This window comes from Bufo gargarizans, chromosome 1, assembly GCF_014858855.1.
Source record: "Bufo gargarizans isolate SCDJY-AF-19 chromosome 1, ASM1485885v1, whole genome shotgun sequence".
Lineage (NCBI taxonomy): Eukaryota > Metazoa > Chordata > Amphibia > Anura > Bufonidae > Bufo > Bufo gargarizans.
This window is the reverse complement of record NC_058080.1, coordinates 337,289,693-337,313,389: the sequence shown is the minus strand read 5'-3', so window position 1 is coordinate 337,313,389 and position 23,697 is coordinate 337,289,693. Positions and strand designations below refer to the sequence as shown.

The 23,697-nt window shown below is 47.3% G+C and overlaps 1 protein-coding gene across 3 annotated transcripts in view; it reads left to right on the top strand.

Annotated features, from left to right (window-relative positions):
* The first annotated feature begins 407 nt into the window (after positions 1-407).
* Positions 408-23,697, top strand: part of LOC122946595 (methyl-CpG-binding domain protein 3-like) — a 180,653-nt gene continuing 157,363 nt past the window's right edge. Inside the window, exon 1 of one of the 3 annotated variants that reach the window (XM_044306330.1) lies at positions 408-586. In XM_044306330.1, coding sequence (XP_044162265.1) covers positions 477-586 — 110 coding nt within the window. In that variant the 5' untranslated portion in view covers positions 408-476. The remainder of the gene's footprint in view (positions 587-23,697) is intronic. The other 2 variants (XM_044306340.1, XM_044306321.1) reach the window with 2 other exon arrangements.

Here is a 23,697-nt window from a genome sequence, read left to right as displayed (position 1 = left end):
TCTGCCCCCTAATGACACCCCTAATACGCCACATGCCACCCTCACAGACTTACACCCCATAAAGCCCTCCACCCAACACACAGATTTGCACCTTTATTGCTCCCAGAATACACCACATGCCCCCTCTTCACAAATATAAACTCCTGTAATCGCACCAAATTCCACTCCACTACCCAGATACTCCTGCACTCCATGAAGCCCACTGCCCATGCTCCACATGCCCTCCCCAGACCTGCACCTTCATATATGAAATCCATATACTGCCCCTCACCTGCTTCCCATGAAGCTCTGTGTAATACAGGGCTGCTTGTAGTCACACACACACAGCCATTCTTCCTTTCAGAAACACTGCCCACATTTGGTCATGTGACCATGAAGGAGCATGTGACTAGTGACGTTACAAACCTCCTTCTATCATCTCCATTCTAGTGTCTACCATAAGCGTGTTGGATTTCCTGAGAGTGACGGGCAGCGGGATGGAGAGGAAACGTTGGGAGTGCTCGGCTTTGCCTCAAGGTTGGAAAAAAGAAGAGGTGACCCGCAGGTCAGGCTTGTCCGCAGGCAAGAGCGATGTCTACTATTATAGGTTAGTTTAATTTGAGTTAGTAGGAACAATAGTCATTGTAGTGATTGGGGCCTAGATGGAAGTCCCTCTGAAGCGTTGTGGTATGGTAACAGCGTGTTCCACAAGGATAGGGATCAGCAGTAAGAATAGGGCTGCATCTAGATTGGCGTTGCTCCTGGCAGATCCTGCCTTTAGCAGCAACATTCTAGACACTTCACTAGTGAGTTGACTAGAATGGAGTTGCTGGAGGTAGTACCTGCAGGAGCAACTCCAATCTAGACGGACATGACTGCTGGTAGGACTAGAATGGAGTGGCTGGCAGGACCTGCTCATAGAAAATCCGTTCTAGTCGTTTCTCTGCAGAACAGACTACATTGGAGTTCCTGTATGGAGGATGCTGGAGAAATGAGAATGTGAAACACGTTTATCATTATTGATGCAGAGGAGTTTATTAAAGGATAACTGTCACATTTAGACCCTAATTTACATTTTTCATATATGTAGTTAGTGATAACATGATATTCCAGAATCGGTTACTATTAGACTGACTTAAACCCACTTAATGACCAGACCACTTTTTACACTTCGGCACTACACTACCTTCACGGTTTATTGCTCGGTCATACAACTTACCACCCAAATGAATTTTGCCTCCTTTTCTTCTCACTAATAGAGCTTTCATTTGGTGGCATTTTATTGCTGCTGACGTTTTTACTTTTTTTTTTTTTTTATATTAATCTAAATTGACCGAAATTTTAGCAAAAAACTTCATTTTTCACTTTCTGTTGTAACTAAAACTTACTACATTTCTATATGAATTTTTATCTAAATTTATTGTTCTACATGTCTGATAAAAAAATTCAATAAGTGTATATTATTGGTTTGGGTAAAAGTTATAGCGTTTACAAACTATGGTGCAAAAATGTGAATTTACGCACTTTGACTTTCTGAGCACCTGTCATGTTTCCTGAGGTTCTACAATGCCCAGACAGTAGAAACACCTCACAAATGACCCCATTTCGGAAAGTAGACACCCTAAGGTATTCGCTGATGGGCATAGTGAGTTCATGGAAGTTTTTATTTTGTCACAAATTAGCGGAAAATGATTTTATTTTTTTCTTACAAAGTCTCATATTCCACTAACTTGTGACAAAAAAAAAAAATTTTTACCCCTCATGGAATACCTTGGGGTGTCTTCTTTCCAAAATGGAGTCACTTGTTGGGTATTTATACTGCCCTGGCATTTTAGGGGACCTAATGCATGAGAAGTAGTTTGGAATCCAAATGCGTAAAAAATTCCCTGTGAAATCCTAAAGGTGCTCTTTAGAATTTGGGCCTCTTTGCCCACCTAGGCTGCAGAAAAGTGTCACACATGTGGTATCGCCGTACTCAGAAGAAGTAAGGCAATGTGTTTTGGGGTGTATTTTTTCATATACCCATGCTGGGTGAGAGAAATATCTCTGTAAAAGACAACTTTTCCCATTTTTTTTTTTTTTTCTTTTTATACAAAGTTGTCATTTTACAGAGAGATTTCTCTCACCCAGACTTCTCACGCTTTAGGGCCCCTAAAATGCCAGTGCAGTATAAATACCCCACATGTGACCCTATTTTGGAAAGAAGGTATTCCGTGAGGGGCATGGCGAGTTCATAGAATTTGTTTTAATTTTTTTTGGCACAAGTTAGCGGAAAATGATTTTGTAAGAAAAAAAACAAAAACATTTTCAGTTAACTTGTGCCCAAAAAAAAATAAAAAATTCTATGAACTCGCCATGCCCCTCACGCAATACCTTGGGGTGTCTTCTTTCCAAAATGCGGTCACTTGTGGGGTATTTATACTGCCCTGGCATTTTAGGGGCCCTAAAGCGTGAGAAGAAGTCTGGAATATAAATGTCTAAAATTTTTTACGCATTTGGATTCTGTGAGGGGGGGGGGGGGGGTATGGCGAGTTCATGTGAGATCTTATTTTTTGTCCCAAGTTAGTGGAATATGAGACTTTGTGAGAAAAAACAATTTCCGCTAACGTGTGCCAAAAAATAAATAAAAATCATCTATGAACTCGCCATGCCCCTCAAAAGTGATCTTTATAGCGCCGCAGCGATTTTACGGTGTTTTTGCAGTGATCAGAAAATAAAAGAATTCTGTCACTGCAGTGGGGCGGACTGAACGCAAGTGTGTGCACAAGATCAGGCCTGATCGGGCGAACACTGCGTTTTTTGTAGAGCCTATAGAACATGTCCTATTCTTGTCCGCAATTGCGGACAAGAAAAGGCATTTTCTATATAGTTCTGGCAAAATGTGGAAAGCACATTGCCGGTGTCCGTGTTTTGTGGATCCGCAAAACACATACGGACGTCTGAATGGAGCTTATCAGGGGGGGTGTAGTGTAGTGTAGTGTGGTGCTTGGTGCTACTTATTACAGAGCTGCCTGTGTCCTCTGGTGGTCGATCCAAGCAAAAGGGACCACCAGAGGACCAGGTAGCAGGTATATCAGACGCTGTTAACAAAATAGCGTCTGATATACCTTTCAAGGGTTAAAAAAAAATCGCATCTGCTGGCAGGCTGTAGGTCAACTAGTTTACCTTCCGATCCTGTGAGCGCGCGTTCACAGGAAATCTCGCGTCTCGCAAGATGGCGCGTCAATGAGGAATAACCCAGCTGCCCCCAGGACGCAATCCTGCGTTAGGCGGTCGGGTAGTGGTTAATAAGATTCAGCCCTTAGGCTACTTTCACACTAGCGTTTCACGGATCCGTTTGAAGGGCTTTTCAAACGGATCCGTCTATAAACTGACTAAACGGAGCCAAACGGAAGCCATTCAGACGGATCCGTTTGTACGGATCCGTCTGTATTACGGATCCGTTTGTCCCGTTGGTTTCCGTTTTGTCATCCGTTTAGCGGATCCGTTTTGGAAGGAAAAGCATCTCTAGGTTCCATCTTCATGTATTGAGATCTATAGGGTTGTAATGCTCCTATATTTCTCCAGGGCTATCTTGTTGAAGTTCCAAAGCTGGTCCGACTTTGATAATGGACCACACCTTTCAGACTCTTGTGCACGACTACATGCACTTAAAGATGTATAGTGTTCGTTAGCGGGCCATATGTCCCTGATCATCATTGATAGTACGTACAAGAGTACAGAGCATCATGATACTGACCATGTTGTGCCGCACACTGGGCTATTGTCCTGCACTCATATGATATATTAGTGCAAGACTATATCCCCGCGGGCAGCTCCACTTGCACAGGATGATTGTACACTATGATGCTGTGTACTCTCGTGTGCACGATCAATGCCACTATGGGACATATGGCCCGCTCACGGACCATATGTCTCTTGTGGCATACAGTCGTGTGCAAGAGGCCTTAAAGGGGTTTTCTCATCTCATACAATGGGGGCATACCACTTTAAGGATATACCTACATTGTCTTATAGGCGCGGGTCCCACGGCTGGTTCCCTCACACATATATTGAGAACGAAGCCAAGAAAGTAGATGCGGTCGCACTGCGCTGCCGCCCTCCATCCATTTCTATAGTTGAGGCGGGGATTAGCGTTTGGTGGTGGACATACCATGGGAAATGTGTCCTACAGCAACAGTGCTCCCCGCTCCGTTCTCAATATAGGTGCGGGTCCTACCAATGTTACCCACACCTATCAGACAATGGGGGCATATTCAAGTGAAATCCCCCCATTGTCTATGTGAATACCCCTTTAAAAACTCTGTCCCTTGTGGTAATCACACTAGTTATATTAGCGTCATCGGGAAATCATTAAACGTTAAAATCACAATTTATTAATGAATTCCTGATGATGCTGACAGACCGTGACTCCCACAAGGGCTCATATGAAAGGGCACAAGATTGAACAACGAACAAGCATTTGCTTGTTCATGTGCCAATCATAGGGTCTACGATCAATAAAGAGCCAAAATTTAGCTCATTATTAATAGTCAGGTTTTAATGGATCTTACGACATTGGCACTAATGCTGTTTTGATATAAAAACTACCAAGGGTGTTGTAATAAACGCACAGTAGTGAGACTAGGGTAGTTTTTATTTCAACACAGCTATAGTGCCAAGGTTCCCTGTACAGGACAATAAAAACACAGACACAGTGCAGTAAAGTATAATATTTTTTTTTTTTTTTATGTAACTCTTCATAACTTGGAGGGGAGGTGGACTTGCGCTGGGGCTGGCAATGGTAGCCCCAGGGGCGTAGCTATAGGGGGTGCAGAGGTAGCAGTCGCTACCGGGCCCAGGAGCCTGAAGGGGCCCAAAGACCATTGTGCCACATAAGACACTGGCATTATAGAAAGTGCATACTGGTCAATTTACACCTCTGGCTGGAGGGAAGGGGTTAGGTTAAGAATTTGGCATGAGGGGGTGCCCTTTCAATGTTTGCCTCAGGCCGCAGGAAGGATATGTGCTCCCCTGCCCCTTGCCAACAAGCACTGAGGGACGGGGGCCCAAGCTGAACTCTTGCACCAGGGCCCATGAGCTTTTAGCTACACCCCTGGGTAGCCCCCCTGTCCTGGTGAGCCACTGAGGTTAAACTACGGGCCATAGGAAAGGATGCAGGGCGTAATTGTGGGGTGTGGAGAAAGGAAGGGTCTGAGGAGGAGGGGACCCGAGCATGTGTAGAGGTGGAGGGAGTTTGAAAAGAAGTAGGAGGCAAATAAGGGGCAGGAGAAGAAAAAGAAGGAGGAGGAAACACATGCTCGGGGGGCGAATCAAGTCAGCACCAAACTCCATCTGATGTCGGGCAAAACCTTCTAGAGCGTCGGAAACGACCTCTACAAGGTTTGCATAATCGGCTCAACTTGGCCTACCAGATCTCTGCCCGCTCACCAGGGCTCTCAAATTTGGACGGAAACCTAAGAGCCTCTGTTGAGCGGAGGGACCTGGTAGGGGACCCAGATTATCCTGAGCCGATGCAGGAGGGCTGGTGCTGGCGATCTGTTCTGGTTCCGCCTCAGGAGGTTGGTCAGGCTCCCGAGTGCTGCTGGCACTTCTGTAGAAAAAAAAAGGAAAGTTAGGAATTGTTCTTTAAATAAAACATCCATGTTCTATGCCAGTGATGGCTAACCTATGGCACGGGTGCCAGAGGCGGCACTCAGAGCCCTCTCTGTGGGCACCCACACCCTGGAAAAAGTCTATGGTGTACCAATATGCCTTAGACTTTTCCTGCCATTCAGCAGCGCAGGGCGCACTATGAACGGCACAGGCAGCGCACTGAATGTAGGCAGGCTATTGTAAATAAATGATAAAGTACATGGAAGATATACTATACAGGACTGTAGTATTCAAGGTAAATTGCTGTGTTGGCACTTTGCGATAAATAAGTGGGTTTATGTTGCAGTTTGGGCACTCAGCCTGTAAGAGGTTCGCCATCACTGTTCTATGCTATGTCTACCGTATACCATAGGGGGCTGTCCAAAACAGGGGAGCCAAACGCTCCACTGTCTCAGACAGCCCCTTTACAATTTATTTTTTAAACAGTTGTTATAAATATTTACCTTTTTGGTGCCATTGCCTTTTGTAGGAACCCCAGGGCCGCCGTATGGATGTATGTGGCCCCTGAGGTTCCTCCGGAGCCACTCGGGGCCTGACCCTCCTTGTTGTAATCCCTCCTGAAGCGGTCCCGGATAGATCGCCAACGCGTTATAACCAGTTTGACTATGGAAAAAAACAATAAAAACTAAAATAGGCATGATGAACGGAAAACAACAATATTTTAATTTATTAAAATGCATATTGTTTTACTTACCATATTTCTCCTGAGCCGCCGCATCTAGATTCCCCCCCAGGTCTCAAAAACTGCAGCAGAGATGTCCCTCCAGAGCCGCTGGGTATGGCGATGATCGGTGTGGTGGCGGTCGGCGTGGTCCCATAACGCTGGACGCGCCTCCACCAGTCGGATGAGGAGCAGGTTATCTATACTCGCAACCCCGAACTCCTCATCTTCCCTGGTGGAGCCTAGGGAACCCTGAAAAAAAGGAAATACAAAATTTAATGTAAATCCTAATACAAAATGCTAATTAAAACTACTAAATTCAATACTTACACGTCTACGACCGCCACGATCATTCCCGCGGACTCTGGAGGCGACTGGGGGATCCTCACGGGCGGCTCTAGGTGCAGATTACTAATACAAATAATTTTTTTTTTAGAAGACTGTACTTAAATAAAATAAAAAAATAAATAAATATATATATATATATATATATATATATATATATATATATATATATATTGGTAAGGCTGATTAGTCAGCCTGCATTTGTGGGAGGGGCGGAGGCTCTTCATATACAAGCCACACCCTCACTCACAGGTGTGTGTTTTCAGGTGTCATTAGCACACTAGCTTCTCTGGTGGTAGGATTCTTTCTTTGCAGCATGGAGCTTGTTATTTTGCTCTCTGCTACCGTAGCATGCACGCGCCATATTACGTAAGTAGGTTGGGCCGGGGCCGTCTCTCCAGGCCGGTCGGATCCGACTTTGCTAGCGAACGGGAGGCTTTGCCTCAGAATCTGCTACCTCAGGTTTGCTCGTTTGGGCCTAAATACTTCCATTTGCTTTTCATTTTTGTTTGTTGGTAATAGGAGTTGGTTCCTATAAATCTTACAAGTTTCCCTTTGCTTCGTTCGTCTCGTATGAAAAGTTTCTTTACAGCAATTCGGCTGAAGTAAGAGTTACCCGGGCTGCACGTGACGTCATGTTTGGAGCCCGGACGCATCGTTTATTGTTTAGGCCTTTTGCTGTAGCTGTTCCTTGCCATGTGTCTCCCCCCCCCCCCCCCCCTTTTCCCCCCGCTACCACCATCTTTAAACTTCATGCATTTCACTTTTGTAAGCCGTGTACCGGGGTGGGCTCCCCAGGATACAGCAAAGTCACAGACATGGAAGCAAAACTGACACCAGCTTTATATGCAAGAATATAAACTTTACTTGGAAACAGTATTAACACAAGGACAAACAGTATAAGTAATACATACCCCAGGCCCACAGTCACCATCCCTGTCCGAGGGACAGGCCTAGCCTGCTGGCGTACACAGCAGAGCCTACAAGTCATACTGTGCCGCTATAGAAGACACACCTAACCGAGGCAGACGCAGCAGAGCCTGCAAGTCAACTACTGCGCTGCAGTACAGTAAGGCCTAACAAAGCTATAACCCTATCTAACTAGCTAATACAAGGCCTAGGCTAGTCTCTGTTACTTTAGGCGCCAAACAGTGAAGTACAATTGGTAATCAGGTGTACTGACCTGCGTCCGTTCTGGGCCCTAGGATGCCGCTTACCCGGGATGGCCACCAAGCTCTCAGCAACCGTGCGGCCTTGATTGATGCTAAGGTTTTCTGTCCATACACTGGAACTGGTCTTCCTGGGACAACCTCTCTTTCAAAGTGCTGGGTCCAGACAGGGGACATCAGATACTCTCCTTCCTTTGAGTGTCCATTCACTGCCGGACATCTGCAAGCCAGGATGGAATCGGATTCAGCCCCTCAAAGCACAATCCTTCCACCATGTCAGATCAACATTTACTGGTTCACCCAGAAGCATGCTGACTGTGCTGCAAAACAGCGGCCTCTAGTGCCCGGAATGCCACATGACAGCTCCAGTACAATTTAAACATAAATATACAGGCAAAGCTTATCCACAATCTCATACTTTCATGCTCCGTTGTTATCCTGAGCGGCATTTACACTTTCGGCTTTTATTTAATGTCTTATGCTGGTTCGTATTCACTCAGATTGGTCTCACATTCAAGCTGCGCTCACCTGTTGGCTGTTACATCTCATTCCATCCCCAGCCGACAGCCGGATCCGTATTACATGCCTGTTATTACATGTTGCATACTTGGCTTACAGCCATAGCTGCTACTGTTACTCCGTTTTCATACTCTGGACGCACCACCCTGGTGTTCCCACCTTGCTCCACTCACAACCAGAGCTGCGTTTATACCAATTTTCATGCTCTGCTTATACCCAAAGTTGTGTTCACACTTCTACTGCTACACCAGGTTCTATACCCCACTCACCAAAGCCGCTTTCCATGTCTGAGGTCACATCAAGTTAATATTCCGTTCACATCCAAAGCTGCGTCCGCATGTCTGCTTTTCACATCTTGTCCTATACTCCTTTCACTACTAGAGCTGCGTCCACATGTCTGCTTTCGCATCACGTCAATACTCTGATCACTTTCAGGTTGCATTTATACGTCTGCTTTATACCATGCTTTTCATGCGCTACCCATACTCAAAGCTGCGCCTATACCATGTTTTTAGGTACCACTCACATCCAAAGCTGCATTCACCCATTTGTTGTTACATCATGTGTTGTACTCTGCTCCCACTCAAAGCTGCATTCTCCTGTTTATTGCTACATCATGGTTTGCTCAATCTCACCGGGGCAGTCTGCACCCACCGCTCTGGTACCTCTCTCCTGACAAACATAACTGCGTTCTTTTCAGGCTTACGTTCCCTTCCTCGGTGGTCTGTCACATTCCATAGGCCTAGTTTTGGTATAATCCTGGTTCGTATTCACTCAGACTGGTCTCCTTTTTACTTCTGGTTCGTATTCACTCAGATTGGTCTCCTGCCCCAGTTCACCAAACAGCTCCTCAACGGAGGTCAGTGGGCCGATAGGAGTACGTTTCCTGCTATGTTTTCACAAGCTGTTCATTTGTTTGTCACAATAAGAGACTTCTCTTAGCGAACTTGCAATGCCCCAGGCATTTCATGTTTACGTTTATGGTTCGCGGTGGTTAGTATTTTATGTATGCACGTGCTTCGGATTACTAATGTCTATATTTTTAACGCCTGTTGGCAGTCATGTTCCTTAGGCCACCTTCTAGTCAATCCAATCATTCAAGTCTCTTCATATGCCATCAGGTCCGGCTTACGTTTTAATTACTTATCGTCACCGCAACGTCATCCCTCTGGCTTCAGGGGCTATATGACCGATCCGGCCTCATGGCTCCGGGGGCCCCTTGACCACTTTTCCTGTTTTGTTTGTTAAGGGTACGACATGGTTGTAGGCTGGTTAGTGTCCCAGGTTTCTGTTGGAGGGGGTCATGGTTATGCGAGTCCATGTCTTTGTCTTTCTAGGTTATCGAGTCCCGGTTGCTTACTAAACCCGTTAGGTTAAGGCCCAATCTTTTCCCCAGCCGTCCTTAATTCTAAGGTTCGCATCCCGGCGGCTGCCCGGCCCCATGGGCCCCTGGTGGTTGCTTCAGCCCCATGGCTTCAGGGGTCTGACCAATGGTTGTCTGTCCACCTGTGCAGCTATGCTTTTGAATGACTCATATCTTTACCTGCTTGCCAGCTTATGTTATTAATTTTAGTTAATGTCCGTTATTATCTACATTTTCTGTCACGTTTCCCTTCGTCTTTTCAGGTCATGCAGTTGAACTATTGGGGTCACCTTCCACGTCGGTCAGGTCTCGTTCCAAACGATATTTCGCCTTGCATGTTATTCAGGCCACGTTGTTTATCTTGGGTATCGCCTGCCACATCGGTCATGCTCATGGTTTTATTCACATGCACCTTATTCATGTCACTTTTCATAGTTATAATTCTTAAAAAATATAAAAAACGGCCCCATGGCTTCGGGGGCCCGACGACCTGCTTCGGCCCCATGGCTTCGGGGGCCCGACGACCTGCTTCGGCCCCATGGCTTCGGGGGCCCGACGACCTGCTTCGGCCCCATGGCTTCGGGGGCCCGACGACCTGCTTCAGCCCCATGGCTTCGGGGGCCCGACGACCTGCTTCGGCCCCATGGCTTCGGGGGCCCGACGACCTGCTTCGGCCCCATGGCTTCGGGGGCCCGACGACCTGCTTTCAAACTTGCTGGGCTGATTGCCTGGTTGGTTGTCCATTTGTGCATCTAGGCTTATTTGGCCCCTATGTATCGCATACATACCTGCTTCCCTAATTTCCTAATAATCCATGTTGATCGCTCATTTTATGTTTTGACCGCAAACTGGTCCGGTTCGCCCTACAGCATTATTGTCATGTCTTACGCAGATATTTCGTCTTTCTTTAATTGTTCATGCTTTCGTTCAGGTCCTGCCAGAGGAAGAACAAGTAGGGCAATTCGCTCTAGCATTTCAGTCTCCCGCGCAAAGTCTTTGCCTTTTTACCACGACCAGGAATTCATTTTCGCCAGTAGCTTCATTGCATTGCATTCCCTCATTGCATTGCATTGCATATTATGGCTTCATAGCTTCTTGCCCCACTAACCTCCGACTCCCTACAACCACGTTGAATCGGATTTTGGACAAGGTCCAGCATTTTCTCATGGTAGAAGATTCAGATAGTAGGTCGGTCTTCACGTCTCAAGCGTTAAAACAATTCTCAGGGGCGCACAGTAGAACAAAGTGCGGATAGCTGTTGTCTGGGTAACTATTGAAGGATTCTCTTCCTATCACATGGTTCTTTTTGGCCCTCATTCCTGCATAGTCTAGGCAGCTAGGCTTTGGTCCCACGATCTCCTGACGCTAGGGCATTGCCAGTACTCGCACTAGAACCAAACTTTACAAGTTTCAGTTGGTTTTTATGATCCATTTCACAACGTATTCTCGGTCCTCCATTCCGCTTTGGTGAAGTATCCGCAATATTGAGCATCATGTCTCTGGCCTTGTCATCCACAAGATGGGTTGTAGGTTTCCTACTGGTCTTGCCTCACATACCCCGAATTTTCGCTCTAGATCCTGGATGCCTTGCAGTTGGCTTGGGGATTAGTTTGTACATGCCATTCAAATTCCTTTTCTACCCTACTTGGCTTGGTTTTTGCCCACTTATAGGCCTACCAACGATCATGGCTTAGGGCACACAACAAGCCATTTAGTCAGGTCAGCTAAGACACGCCTAGCTGGGTTAGGTTGTTCCTGTTGTTTTCTCCCTAGGGTTCTTCGGATACCTCTTGGCCGTAGCCATGACACTATATATATATATATATATATATATATATATATATATAACAGCCCCGGTCCGGGCTTGGTCCACCTCCCCTGGATGCTGGTGAGCTGGCCCCGGCAGCGCCGCCCACTTCCGGAGAGCCCTCCGCTGAAGATGATGAAGAAATCTATAATAAGATTAATGCAACGAATCAAACAGTAAAAACTCCAAGTGTTGATTTTCTACTTACCGGCCACTGGATACGGCGGCGCCTTCTGGGTGGGTTACGCCCACCCAGAAGCCCCCACAGTTCCAGTCACAAACACCCCCGCAGTGCCAGCAGCAGACACAGTTCCAGCCACAAACACCCCCGCACTGCCAGAAGCACCGCACAGTTCCAGCCACAAAAAAACAGTGCCAGCGGCTCCCATTGTTCCAGACACACACACCCCTTCCCAAGTGCCAGCAGCCCCCCCCCACCCTAGAAATAGAGAAATAGATAGATGGATGGATAGATAGTAAAAAAAAAGAGAGATAGACAAACAGACAAAACTTCATACACTTGCCAGTCTCACCAAGTCGATGATCCAAAATGGCCGACGATGAGGGGGAGGGACAGGAAGTTACTGGGCATGCGCAGAAACATGAACGGATCCGTGTCAAAGCGGAGCCAGGACAGACTGATCCGTCCCCATTAGGGCTGCAACGATTAATCGATGTAATCGATTATATTCGATAACTGGTCGACGAATCCAGTTATCGAATAATCGCCGATTCGTTGCTATGCGGGCGGGCGGTCGCTGCATCTTTGTTTTACCTTTTTACAATGACGCTCCTGTAACAGCCAGGCAGAGCGGACGGCGGCGTAACGTCACTCACTCACGTGACACGCCTGCTCCGCCTCCTTCATTCATGAAGTGGGCGGAGCAGGTGCGTCACGTGATTGAGTGACGTTACGCCGCAATCCCCCCTCTCCATAGCTGCGCCGTCCACAAGATTCCCCCTCTCCATAAGCGGCGCCGTCCACAGATCCCCCTCTCCATAGCTGCGCCGTCCACAGATCCCCCTCTCCATAGCTGCGCCGTCCACAGATCACCCTCTCCATAGCTGCGCCGTCCACAGATCCCCCTCTCCATAGCTGCGCCGTCCACAGATCCCCCCTCTCCATAGCTGCGCCGTCCACAGATCCCCCTCTCCATAGCTGCGCCGTCCACAGATCCCCCTCTCCATAGCTGCGCCGTCCACAGATCCCCCTCTCCATAGCTGCGCCGTCCACAGATCCCCCTCTCCATAGCTGCGCCGTCCACAGATCCCCCTCTCCATAGCTGCGCCGTCCACAGATCCCCCTCTCCATAGCTGCGCCGTCCACAGATCCCCCTCTCCATAGCTGCGCCGTCCACAGATCCCCCTCTCCATAGCTGCGCCGTCCACAGATCCCCCTCTCCATAGCTGCGCCGTCCACAGATCCCCCTCTCCATAGCTGCGCCGTCCACAGATCCCCCTCTCCATAGCTGCGCCGTCCACAGATCCCCCTCTCCATAGCTGCGCCGTCCACAGATCCCCCTCTCCATAGCTGCGCCGTCCACAGATCCCCCTCTCCATAGCTGCGCCGTCCACAGATCCCCCTCTCCATAGCTGCGCCGTCCACAGATCCCCCTCTCCATAGCTGCGCCGTCCACAGATCCCCCTCTCCATAGCTGCGCCGTCCACAGATCCCCCTCTCCATAGCTGCGCCGTCCACAGATCCCCCTCTCCATAGCTGCGCCGTCCACAGATCCCCCTCTCCATAGCTGCGCCGTCCACAATTTGTTTTAATATGACCTTTGAACATAATTTTTCAAGTAAGATCATATAAACCTCTGTTTTGTAATTTTGTCGTTTTTCCCGATTAATCGTAGAAATTAATCGGCAACTAATTGATTATTCAAATAATCGTTAGCTGCAGCCCTACTAGTGAAGTACCGGCAGCCACTGCGATTGATAAAAAAATATCACAACTTTTTTTTTTTTTTTATTGCTGCAGCGCTTGTGCAGTGATGAAAAAATATTTTTTTCACTGCGGCGGGCGTGGGTGAACGCACGTGTGGGCGACCAATCAGGCCTGATCGGGCAAACACTGCGTTTTGGGTGGAGGGCGAGCTAAGGTGACACTAATACTATTGTAGATCTGACTGTGATCAGTTTTGATCACTTACAGATACTATAAAAGTACAAATGCTGATTAGCGATACGCTAATCAGCGAATCAGTGACTGTGGTGCGGTGGGCTGGGCGCTAACCGACGCCAACTACCTAACAAAGGGGCCTAAACTATCCTAAAACCTAACCGTCAATACTAGTGGAAAAAAAAGTGACAGTTTACACTGATCACTTTTTTACCTTTCACTACTGATTGACAGGGGTTAATTGGGGTGATGGGGGGTGATCTGGGGCTAAATGTGTGGTGTTTGTGTACTCGCAGAGATCTGTGCTCCTCTGCTGGGACCAACCGACAAAAAGGACCAGCAGAGGAGCACAGAAGCCATTTAACACATTATATTTATAAATATAATGTGTTAACTGGCTTGTAATTAGTTTTCTTTTTTTGTTTTAAAATCACCAGCCTGCCAGCGATGATCATTGGCTGGTGACGAACTTCTGCTGTGACTTTTGCTGGCCCGCAATGCGCATGCGCGGGCCGACGATGCGTGTCGTCTCGCGAGATGACGCACGGATGCGTCTAGGAGGAATGAATCGACCGCCTCTGGACCGCGATCCTGCGTTAGGCGGTCTGGAGGCGGTTAAATAAAAAGTGTAAAAAAATAAAAATAAAATAAAAAATAAGTATAAGCTGCCCCCTCTTCCAATTTTACATTATTTATATATGTATAATATATGAATTGCTGTCTGTCTGGACGTTCTTTATGCGCGACCAAACGACTGTACCGATCTTCACCAAATTTGGCACACGGGTACATCAGGTGTCCAGTAGGGATTGGTTTTACCGATATTAAGGATTTTTAACGGCATCTATTTTGCTGATATACCGATAACGTATGGGGAACAAGGATCGTGCTGCTGACAGCGCTCTCCGTGTTCCCTCACAAGCTCAGGGGAGAAGGAAGCAGTGTCTCCCTACCCCTGTGCTGCTTCTGCCGCTGCCACCAATGAGAGGGGGGAGGACAAGAGGTGGCTGTGGCCACTGCGACACCAATGAAGATAACTCTCTCATTCATTCATATACAGGAGGCGGGAGCTGGCTGCACAATCACATAGCCGGCTCCCGACCTCTGACAAGTAGCTGCGATCCGCAGTAGTTAACCCCTCATGTGCCTCGGATCGCAGCTACCTCTCATAGAGGTCAGGAGCCAGCTATGTGATTCTGCAGCCAGCTCCCGCCTCCTGTATATGAATTAATGAGACTTGTCTTCATTGGTAACGCAGTGCGCCCCCCAGTATTAATCATTGGTGGCAGTGGCCACAAGGTTCCCTCTCCTCCTCCTCACTGGCAGTTATGATCAGAGTCCCAGCAGAGTAATGCTTGGGCTCCGATCGGTTACCATGGCAGCCATGATGCTACTGAAGCCCTGGCTGCCATGGTAAGCTCCATGCTGCTGTGTGCACTATGCACAGAGCAGCAGGGACAGTGTGAGGTCCTATTAACCCTGATAGAGACCTATCAGGGTGAATAGGACAAGTGTTCTAGTCCCTTAGGAGGCTAATAGTTAGTAAAAAAAAAAAAAAAAAAAAAATACATATATAAACACACCAAAATATGAATTATAAATGAAAAATAACGATTTACAAAAAAATAACTACACGTTTAACAATAAACATTCATTTTCAGCAGATTTGATGAGGAATTTTTTTTTTTTTATGAAAATTTGCAGTATATCAGTATGTTATCGGCCGGAAAGTTCACAGATTATCGGTATCGGCCCTAAAAAATCAATATCGGTCAATCCCTAGTGTCCAGGAAGGTTTTAGACCGGGTCCCAGCTCTCTAGGAAGTACCGTTACTGAGATATTTCCCCAAAAATGACCCACCTCAGCCAATACAAGCCTGTAAGTCTTTCTCTTCAAATCCCAACTGCCATAAACACAGCTTTACTCCAGGTTTCCATAACAACCAGCTATTTTTCTTTTATTGCTTAAAGGGGGCGGCCGCTGCGGAGGTCACTGTTATTGGAGAAACTGTCTATTTTTTTACGACACACGGAAACATAAAATGAAATAGATTAAATATACCTGTGCGATGTCGGGTCCTTCTACTAGTATAATATATAAACAATAAATAAACATATTTCCACATCTGAAAAGTCGAAACTATTCAAATATTTTAAAAATATGCTGTTAACGTCGTAACAGAAAAAAATTATTAAAAACCGCGCGATTCACAATTATAATTTTTTTTAGTCACCTTGTCCCCCCACAAAATAGGACAGGACTGTTCGATTATGGTCTGGATGTAGGGGTGGGCGATATATGCGATATGCACGATATAAATCTGTGCAACGATACAGATTCTGTCCATATCGCCTGTCCGCAATATGACCACGGAGCGGTATTGAATTTAAGAAGCTTCTCTCCGTGGCTCTGGCTCCTGAGTCCGCACCACGCTGTACTGGAGTGGCCAGGGCCTGGCGTGCACACAGCGTCAGCCCACTGGCTGATGAAGTGTGTGACGTCAGGTCCCGCAATGCATGCTGGGAAGAAGAGGCGACACCTATGGTCTGCCGACTCGTCGGGCACCCTGCCACGGGCCTGTTCTGATGGCACTGGCTCTGGGGGACATGTCTGAGGCAGATGATGGCAAATGCCATGGGACTTGGGGGCTGATGGCACTGGTTCTGGGGGACATGGCCAGGTATGGGATATGGCCGGCACATGCAGGCTATGTTTGTATTCAGGCATATTACCTATATCATGCCCCCCCCCCCCCCCCCCCCCAAAATATAGAATATATCACGATATAGTGCAATTGTATGTATACCTCTTCTCATATGTATAGCACTATGGAATGAATGGTGCTTAAATAATATCGTACATGCTTAAAATTATATTGCAATATAGATTTTAGGTCATATAGCCCACCCCTAGCTGGACATTTCATAAAATGCGGAATGCATGCAGCTTTTTAGGTGTTTGTGGTATCGAGTAGTGCAATACTTTTTTATGGTATCGAAACCGAATCAAAATTTTGGTCCTCCTTCCAGCAACTCCAATCTAGCTGCTTCTCTACTGAATCGACTAGAACAGAGTTGCTGAAGGGAGGTTCATCATTTCTGGCCTGGTGGTAGTTGCTACAGTGAGGTCCTCCATACAGCAACTCCATTCTTGCTGGTGACTATTGAACTGACTAGAATGGAGTTGCTGCAGGGAGGGTCTAATGACGGTGCTTTTTAGGAGAAAAGTTTTGGGGTCTGTTGCTCGCTTTGTGCAAGCAAGATACTTGCAGTGTAATGTTTTTAAATTTCTATGTATAGCATCTTTGCTCCAGCAGTCTGGTAGAAGTTGGACTCCGATTACATAGGCAGTCTGGTAGGAGTTAGACTCTGGTCACATAAGAGATATCAGAGGGGTAACGCCCCGGCTATGATGTGCTACCAGAAGACATCTATAGCAAATATTATTGGGTCCCCACTTTTAAATGTTTTCCATGTTCATGGGGGTCCAACGCCACATTATAGCGTACCACACAGTAGTGATTTTGAATAAGATTGTGTAAATTATCCACAGGATAGAGGATAACTGACTAATTGGTGGAGGCTGGGACTCCACAGATCCTGAGAATAGGGATCCCGTTCCCCCAATCCAATGGTGATAACTATCTCCCCTTCTCCTGATCCGATGGAGCAGCAGGTCGGCAATGTGCCCTGCCGCCCCATTTATTCTCTGTGGAGCCGCCTGACCTTGCCCAGTGTTGTACTCGACTATCTCCGGCTGTCTCATAGAAAATGAATGGATTCCTGCCTGACCTGTTGTTCCATCACTCTTGTCACAAGTGCATGGGAATGCATGCAGAAATAATGTGCATATTATGCAATGTGTGCAGGTGCCTTACACATTTCAGAGAACATGGCGTCCTTAGTGACAGGATGGAAGTACATAGCCAACTTAACATATTTAAAGGGGATATCTGGTTCTAAGAGGATACCAGTTACCCCACTACTCTTTATTAGAGGTTAATTTATCAAACTGGTGTAAAGTAGAACTGCCTTAGTTGCCCATAGCAACCAATCAGATCCCACCTTTTATTTTTGACAGCTCCTTTGGAAAATGAGAGGAATCTGGTTGGTTGCTATGGCCAACTAAGCCAGTTGTACATTACACCAGTTTGATAAATGATTACTTACCTGCCAGATCCCTCTCCAGTTTATTATAGTTAATGGGGCTGTGGCGAAACCAACCTCGCCACTGGGTTTTGGAGGGGGCTGTTTTTAAAAGCCTCTTGCCTCAGGATTATGGCCCATAGTAACTTTTAAACCCCTGAACCTATTCCAGGGAATTTTGGATAGGTTTGTCCCCCAAGTTATACTGTTTAAATTGATGTAAGTTATATGTATGGACAATGTAACCTCACAAAGTTGTAACAACTTATAATAAGTGTAACTTGTCAGCTTGGGAGGAATATGCTGGGTGTGGTTCTATTGTCCCATTGTGTGTTTAAATGGTGATGTCTGCCCTGTTGTCTCCACATGTGTATTGGTGATCTCCCCTTTGTCCTGGGAGATAATTGGATTGTCTTCGGTCGTCTTCCAGTCAGAGAGGAGGAAACCATGATGCATTGTGGGGATATGTTGTATCTGTCCTGTGTCGCAGTCTCCCTTCTGGTCCTCTAGGGGGCGGGAACGATTGGTTGCTGTATTTACATTGTGTGTGTTGTGAATTACTGATTGGTTGGATTTAGGGATCGACCGATTATCGGATTCACCGATATTATCGGCCGATATTCAGGATTTTGAACGTTATCGGCATTTATTTTGCCGATATTCCGATAACGTCCTGGGAACACAGATCGCGCTGCTGACAGCTCTCTCCGTGTTCCCTCAGCAGCAGCACAGGGGAGAAGGAGCAGTGTCTCCTCCCCCTGTGCTGCTGCTGCCGCTCCAGCCAATGGGAGGACAGGGGACAAGAGGAGGGGAGGAGCTATGGCCACTGCGCCACCAATGAAGCTTAATCTCACATTAATTCATATACAGGAGGCGGGAGCTGCAGGATCACATAGCCGGCTCCCGGCCTCTATGAGCTGTAGCTGCGATCTGCGGTAGTTAACTCCTCAGGTGCCGCGGATCGCAGCTACTGCTCATAGAGGTCGGGAGCCGGCTATGTGATACTGCAGCCAGCTCCCGCCTCCTGTATATGAATAAATTAGAAATTAAGCTTCATTGGTGGCGCAGTGCGCCCCCCCAATCCCCCCAGTATCAGACATTGGTGGCGCAGTGCGCCCCCCCTCCCCCCCCCCAATATTAGACATTGGTGGCGCAGTGCGCCTCCCCCCCAAGCCCCCCCAGTATTCAGCATTGGTGGCGCAGTGCGCCCCCCCCTCCCCCCCAGGATTAAGCAGTGGTGCGCCCCTCCCCCCCCCCCACCCCAGTTGCAGTGCGCCCCCCCCCCCCCCACAGGATCCCCTCCTCCGATCGGAGCCCCAGCAGTGTAATGCTGGGGCTCCGATCGGTTACCATGGCAGCCAGGACGCTATTGAAGCCCTGGCTGTCATGATAAGCTCCATGCTGCTGTGTGCACAAAGCACACAGCAGCAGGGACAGTGTGAGCTTCTATTCACCCTGATAGATCTCTATCAGGGTGAATAGGACAAGGGTTCTAGTCCCTAAGGGGGCTAAAAGTTAGTTTAAAAAAAAAAAAAAAGTAATAAAAATAAAAACACCAAAATATTAAATATAAATGAAAAAGAAAGATTTACAAAAAAAAATAAAAAATACACATTAACAATAAACATTAATTTTCAGCAGATATGTGGGAATTTTTTATTTTTTTTTCAAAAATGAAAATTCCCAGAATATCGGTATAAATTATCGGCTATCGGCCTGAAAGTTCACAAATTATCGGTATCGGCCCTAAAAAATCAATATCGGTCGATCCCTAGTTGGATTTCAAAACCCTGTGGGCAGTACTATGTTTGTTTTTGTATCAATAAAAGGCTGTACTTGAAGTACAGTCAGATCACTGCTTGACCCTCAACACGGAGCCTTGTCTCGTTATTGGGGGGATTCCCTGTATGCTGTTGGAGACTGATTGCCAGGAGTGTAAGCTGACGGATACGCTTTTCCTGTTCGTCTGCTGACAGCTATTTGCGAGGTTCCAGTTTGGAGTGCTATTTTGTATCCAGTTCGGGAGGTTGGTGTTCTGCAGTAGCTGTGCCTGTCTCTCGGAAAGGGGCATATCGCCTAAACGGATTTTAACCCCTTGTCTGCTGTAACGGTGCCGTTACAGGGGCTGGCGGGCATTTTGGTAATATCCAGCAGTGCTGGATCTGGAGAACTCAGGCAGGCTGTTTTCTGTTGGAACAGCCTGTCTGAATTTATGCTGCAGATGTGGAAGCAACTTTATTGTTGTAATAAAACAAACAAAAAAAATCTCATCTTTCTCATCTGTTTTACTGAAACACATAACCACAAACCACACAAGACAAGAAGTGATCATGGTGAATTAAAGGGGTTATCTGGTAATTTATATTCATTACCTTTCCTCTGGATTGGTCATTAACATCAGATCGCTAGGGGTCCGACAACCAGGACTCTGCCAATCAACTGTTTAAAAAGGGCGGTGGTCAGTGAGTGCTGCAGCCTAGGCCAGTGACATAAGTCAATGGGGCGGAGCTACAATACCAAGCACAGCCACTATACGATGTACAGTGCTGTGCTTGGAGAGCTGCCAGGGCGCCAGCTGAGACAGTGATCGCAGCAGCTCCCTGAAACAGCTGATCAGTGGGAGTGCTGGAACTCCCCCTCCCCCTGAGGATAGTAAATTATCAATTACTGCACAGCCCCCTTCAAATTAGCCTATATTGCTGCAAATCCGTACTTTTATTTATATGCAAATTTAGGTAATTGAGGAGCTAGCCTAGTTTCAGAGCGCTGCTTTCCCTCCTCATCTCTCCCTCATCGTCATTACCCTCATGGTCTGATTGACTGGGTCATGCATCCTCCTTGTTCGGCAGCCCGGCCCTAAAATCTCCTGCTTGCACTGGTGAGACTTCATTGGCACGTGTGGTTGATCTCACGAGGCTTTTCCTACTGAGATCTGCACTAGGTAAGCATCTATGTCAGTCTCCTCTCAGAAGAGTCTTCTTCCTTTTGGAGGAAACCAACATCAGTGCTTGCACAGTGCAGGCCTCAGTAGGATTAGCCTTGTGAGATCAGCCATACATATACTGATGAATCTCACAGATACAAGCATGAGATTTCAGGGCTGGGCTTCCAAACAATGGAGATGCCTGACCCAGTGAAACAGGCCATGACAGAAGTTGCAATGGGGAGACAGAAGAAGCTGAAGTGGTGCTCCAAGGGGCTAGGCCTGCTTCCTAGTGCTCTGAGCACCTCATTGGGAAAATTTAATGATTTTGCTACAACCATACATGAGATTGCAGTAACATAGGGGTCATTTAATTCACCTCGATCAACCTACTAGGCGCTATGTAAGGTAAAGGAATCTGTCGGCAAGATCTTGGACTATTACATGCGTAGCACTGCAGATAAGAATTTCAGATCACCAGTTTTTTCCCTTCACCCATGACAGCACCACGAGAGAGAGGATCAGCCCCCACAGACAGGAAAGCTACAGAATAAAAGGGCGGACACTCTCCTCCCAATTCAGTATGGTTTCCTGTCTCTGGGGAAGCCTGCAGGGGTTGATGTGTGCTGGGGCTTTACAGTGCAGGAAGATCGCTGGGCATGAACGCCGATACCAGGGGGGGGAGGAGGAGCATCCAGCAGAGTGCCGAGTAAGTTCTTTGTTTCCGGTCACGTGATTGGCACGCTGCGTCGGCCGTGACGTCATCGTGATGTGCCGGTTAAGAGGCGCACTGATTTCAAACGCTGGCGTCCGAAACCGAAGGAAAGGGTTCCCGGGCGTCCAGTTTCTGTATCATGGAGGAAGACAAGCTCACTGAGGAGTCTGCGGTCCCTCCTGCATTGGTACCTTTTAAGTGGTGAGTGACTGGGCTTTTAGCTTGGATTTTATATGCTTATACACTTGTACTAATGTCTTGCAGATTAAACCTAGGAAGGTGGTGTCTAAAAAGAGGCATCATGGGTGTGCTATATGTAAAGTGGGTCTATCTTACTGGGAGAAGAAAATGTGTCAACCATGCATTGATAAAACGGAGGCAGAAGAGTCACCATCTTTTTATAAATGTCTGCAGCATTTGGTTAGATCCGAGGTCAATTCTACCCTATTGTCCAAGAAAGGGGGAGGAGAGAGAGAGAGAGACCCTAGAATGAAGCGCAGGGAATCAGCACAAGGAACAATTGTCATCTGATTCAGTTGAAGAGATTCATTCCTCCTTATCGGGATGTTGAACTGCATAAGCAGGGTCTCTCACAGCGCGGGCCAACTTACAAATCAAACACAATGTCCCCCATCTACCCAACTGTCCTCCTCTGCACAGCCCTCTTATTCCTCTTCTTCTTTTTAAAAAGAGGGGACACACTACTCGCTGCGCAACCGATATCCCACGTCACAAAACGTGTAAGATCGGAAGATGACAGGCTAGTCATTAACTTGTCCTCTCGTCTCCTGACCACAAAGGCGAGTAGCCTCTTGAGAAAGGGACTCTTTTGTTCCGACCCAAAAGTATGATGCTTTCCGCTGGGTCAAGGATCTCCACCTGTTTGCCCGGAAGCTGAGATGGCACAAGCATTTTAGAGTTAAAGATCATAAAGAAAGCCGCGGCCTGGGCATCCCGGTGGAGATCCTTGACGATGTCCACCTTTTGTTTAATTTAGACACGGTACCTGCCGACGTGGAGGTGAGAGGTCCCTTCACAGATCTTAAAGAGGACCTTTCACCAGAATTAAACTTCTAAAGTAACTATACAGGCATGTAGAGCGGCGCCCAGGGATCTCCCTGCACTTACTGTTATACCTGGGCGCCGCTCCGTTCTCCCGTAATTGCCTCCGGTATCTTTACAGTTAGGCTCCACCCAGGGGAACCTGACGGTGCCTCCTTCTCCCATGCTGCAGCGCTGGCCAATCAAAGCGCTCAGCTCTCTCTCAGGCTATGAGCTGAGCGCTGTGATTGGCCAGCGCTACAGCATGGGAGAAGGAGGCGACGGCAGGTTCCCCTGGGTGGAGCCTAACTATGAAGATACCGGAGGCAATAACGGGAGAACGGAGCGGCGCCCAGGTATAACAGTAAGTGCAGGGGGGTCCTTGGGCGCCGCTCTACATGCCTGTATAGTTACTTTAGAAGTTTAAATCTGGTGAAAGGTCCTCTTTAAGAAAAAGAGTACCAGAATGCCCCCAGCGGGTGAGGTTTCGTGTATAGATGTCTTTATCAAACAATCCGTAGCTGAACTCTGTTCTCTGGAACCCACTGTCACTCGTTTCAATTGTAGTAGAGAAGAAAGGGACATCATCAACTCACTTCAGGGTGATACAAATATTATCATAAAGCCATCTGACAAGGGAGGCAATATTGTCCTCATGGACATTCTAGCATATAAATCAATGTGCTTGGCCATCCTTAATGACAAAGATGGCTATGAAACCTTGCAGCACAACCCCACGCTGAGATTCCAGGGTGAACTATGTGCGATACTTGCTAGTGCCAAGACTGCCCAACTCATCAGTGGAGATGAATTTGAATTCCTCTATCCCCCCCCCCATCCAGTGACAGCAACATTTTACTGTCTTCCTAAAGTCCACAAGGACACGATTCCGATGAGGGGACGTCCCATTGTGTCAGTGGTGGGCAGTCTCTCACAGAATGCTGGCATTTATGTCGACAGTCTTCTTTGCCCATTTGTGGAAGCACTGCCCTCCTATATAAAAGATACTGGGGATCTTCTAACCAAACTGGAGTACATTTGTATAGAACCGGATTGGCTCTTGGCGTCAATTGACGTCGAGGCACTATACTCCTCCATTCCCCACGATAAGGGCTTGGGGGCTGCCGCACACTTCTTAAGAGCAAGGGGGCGCCAGCATTCAGCACACAGCGAGTTCGTCCTGGAGCGAGTTCGTCCTGCAATTCATCCTCACTAAGAACTTTTTCCTATTTGATGGCCGCACGTACCACCA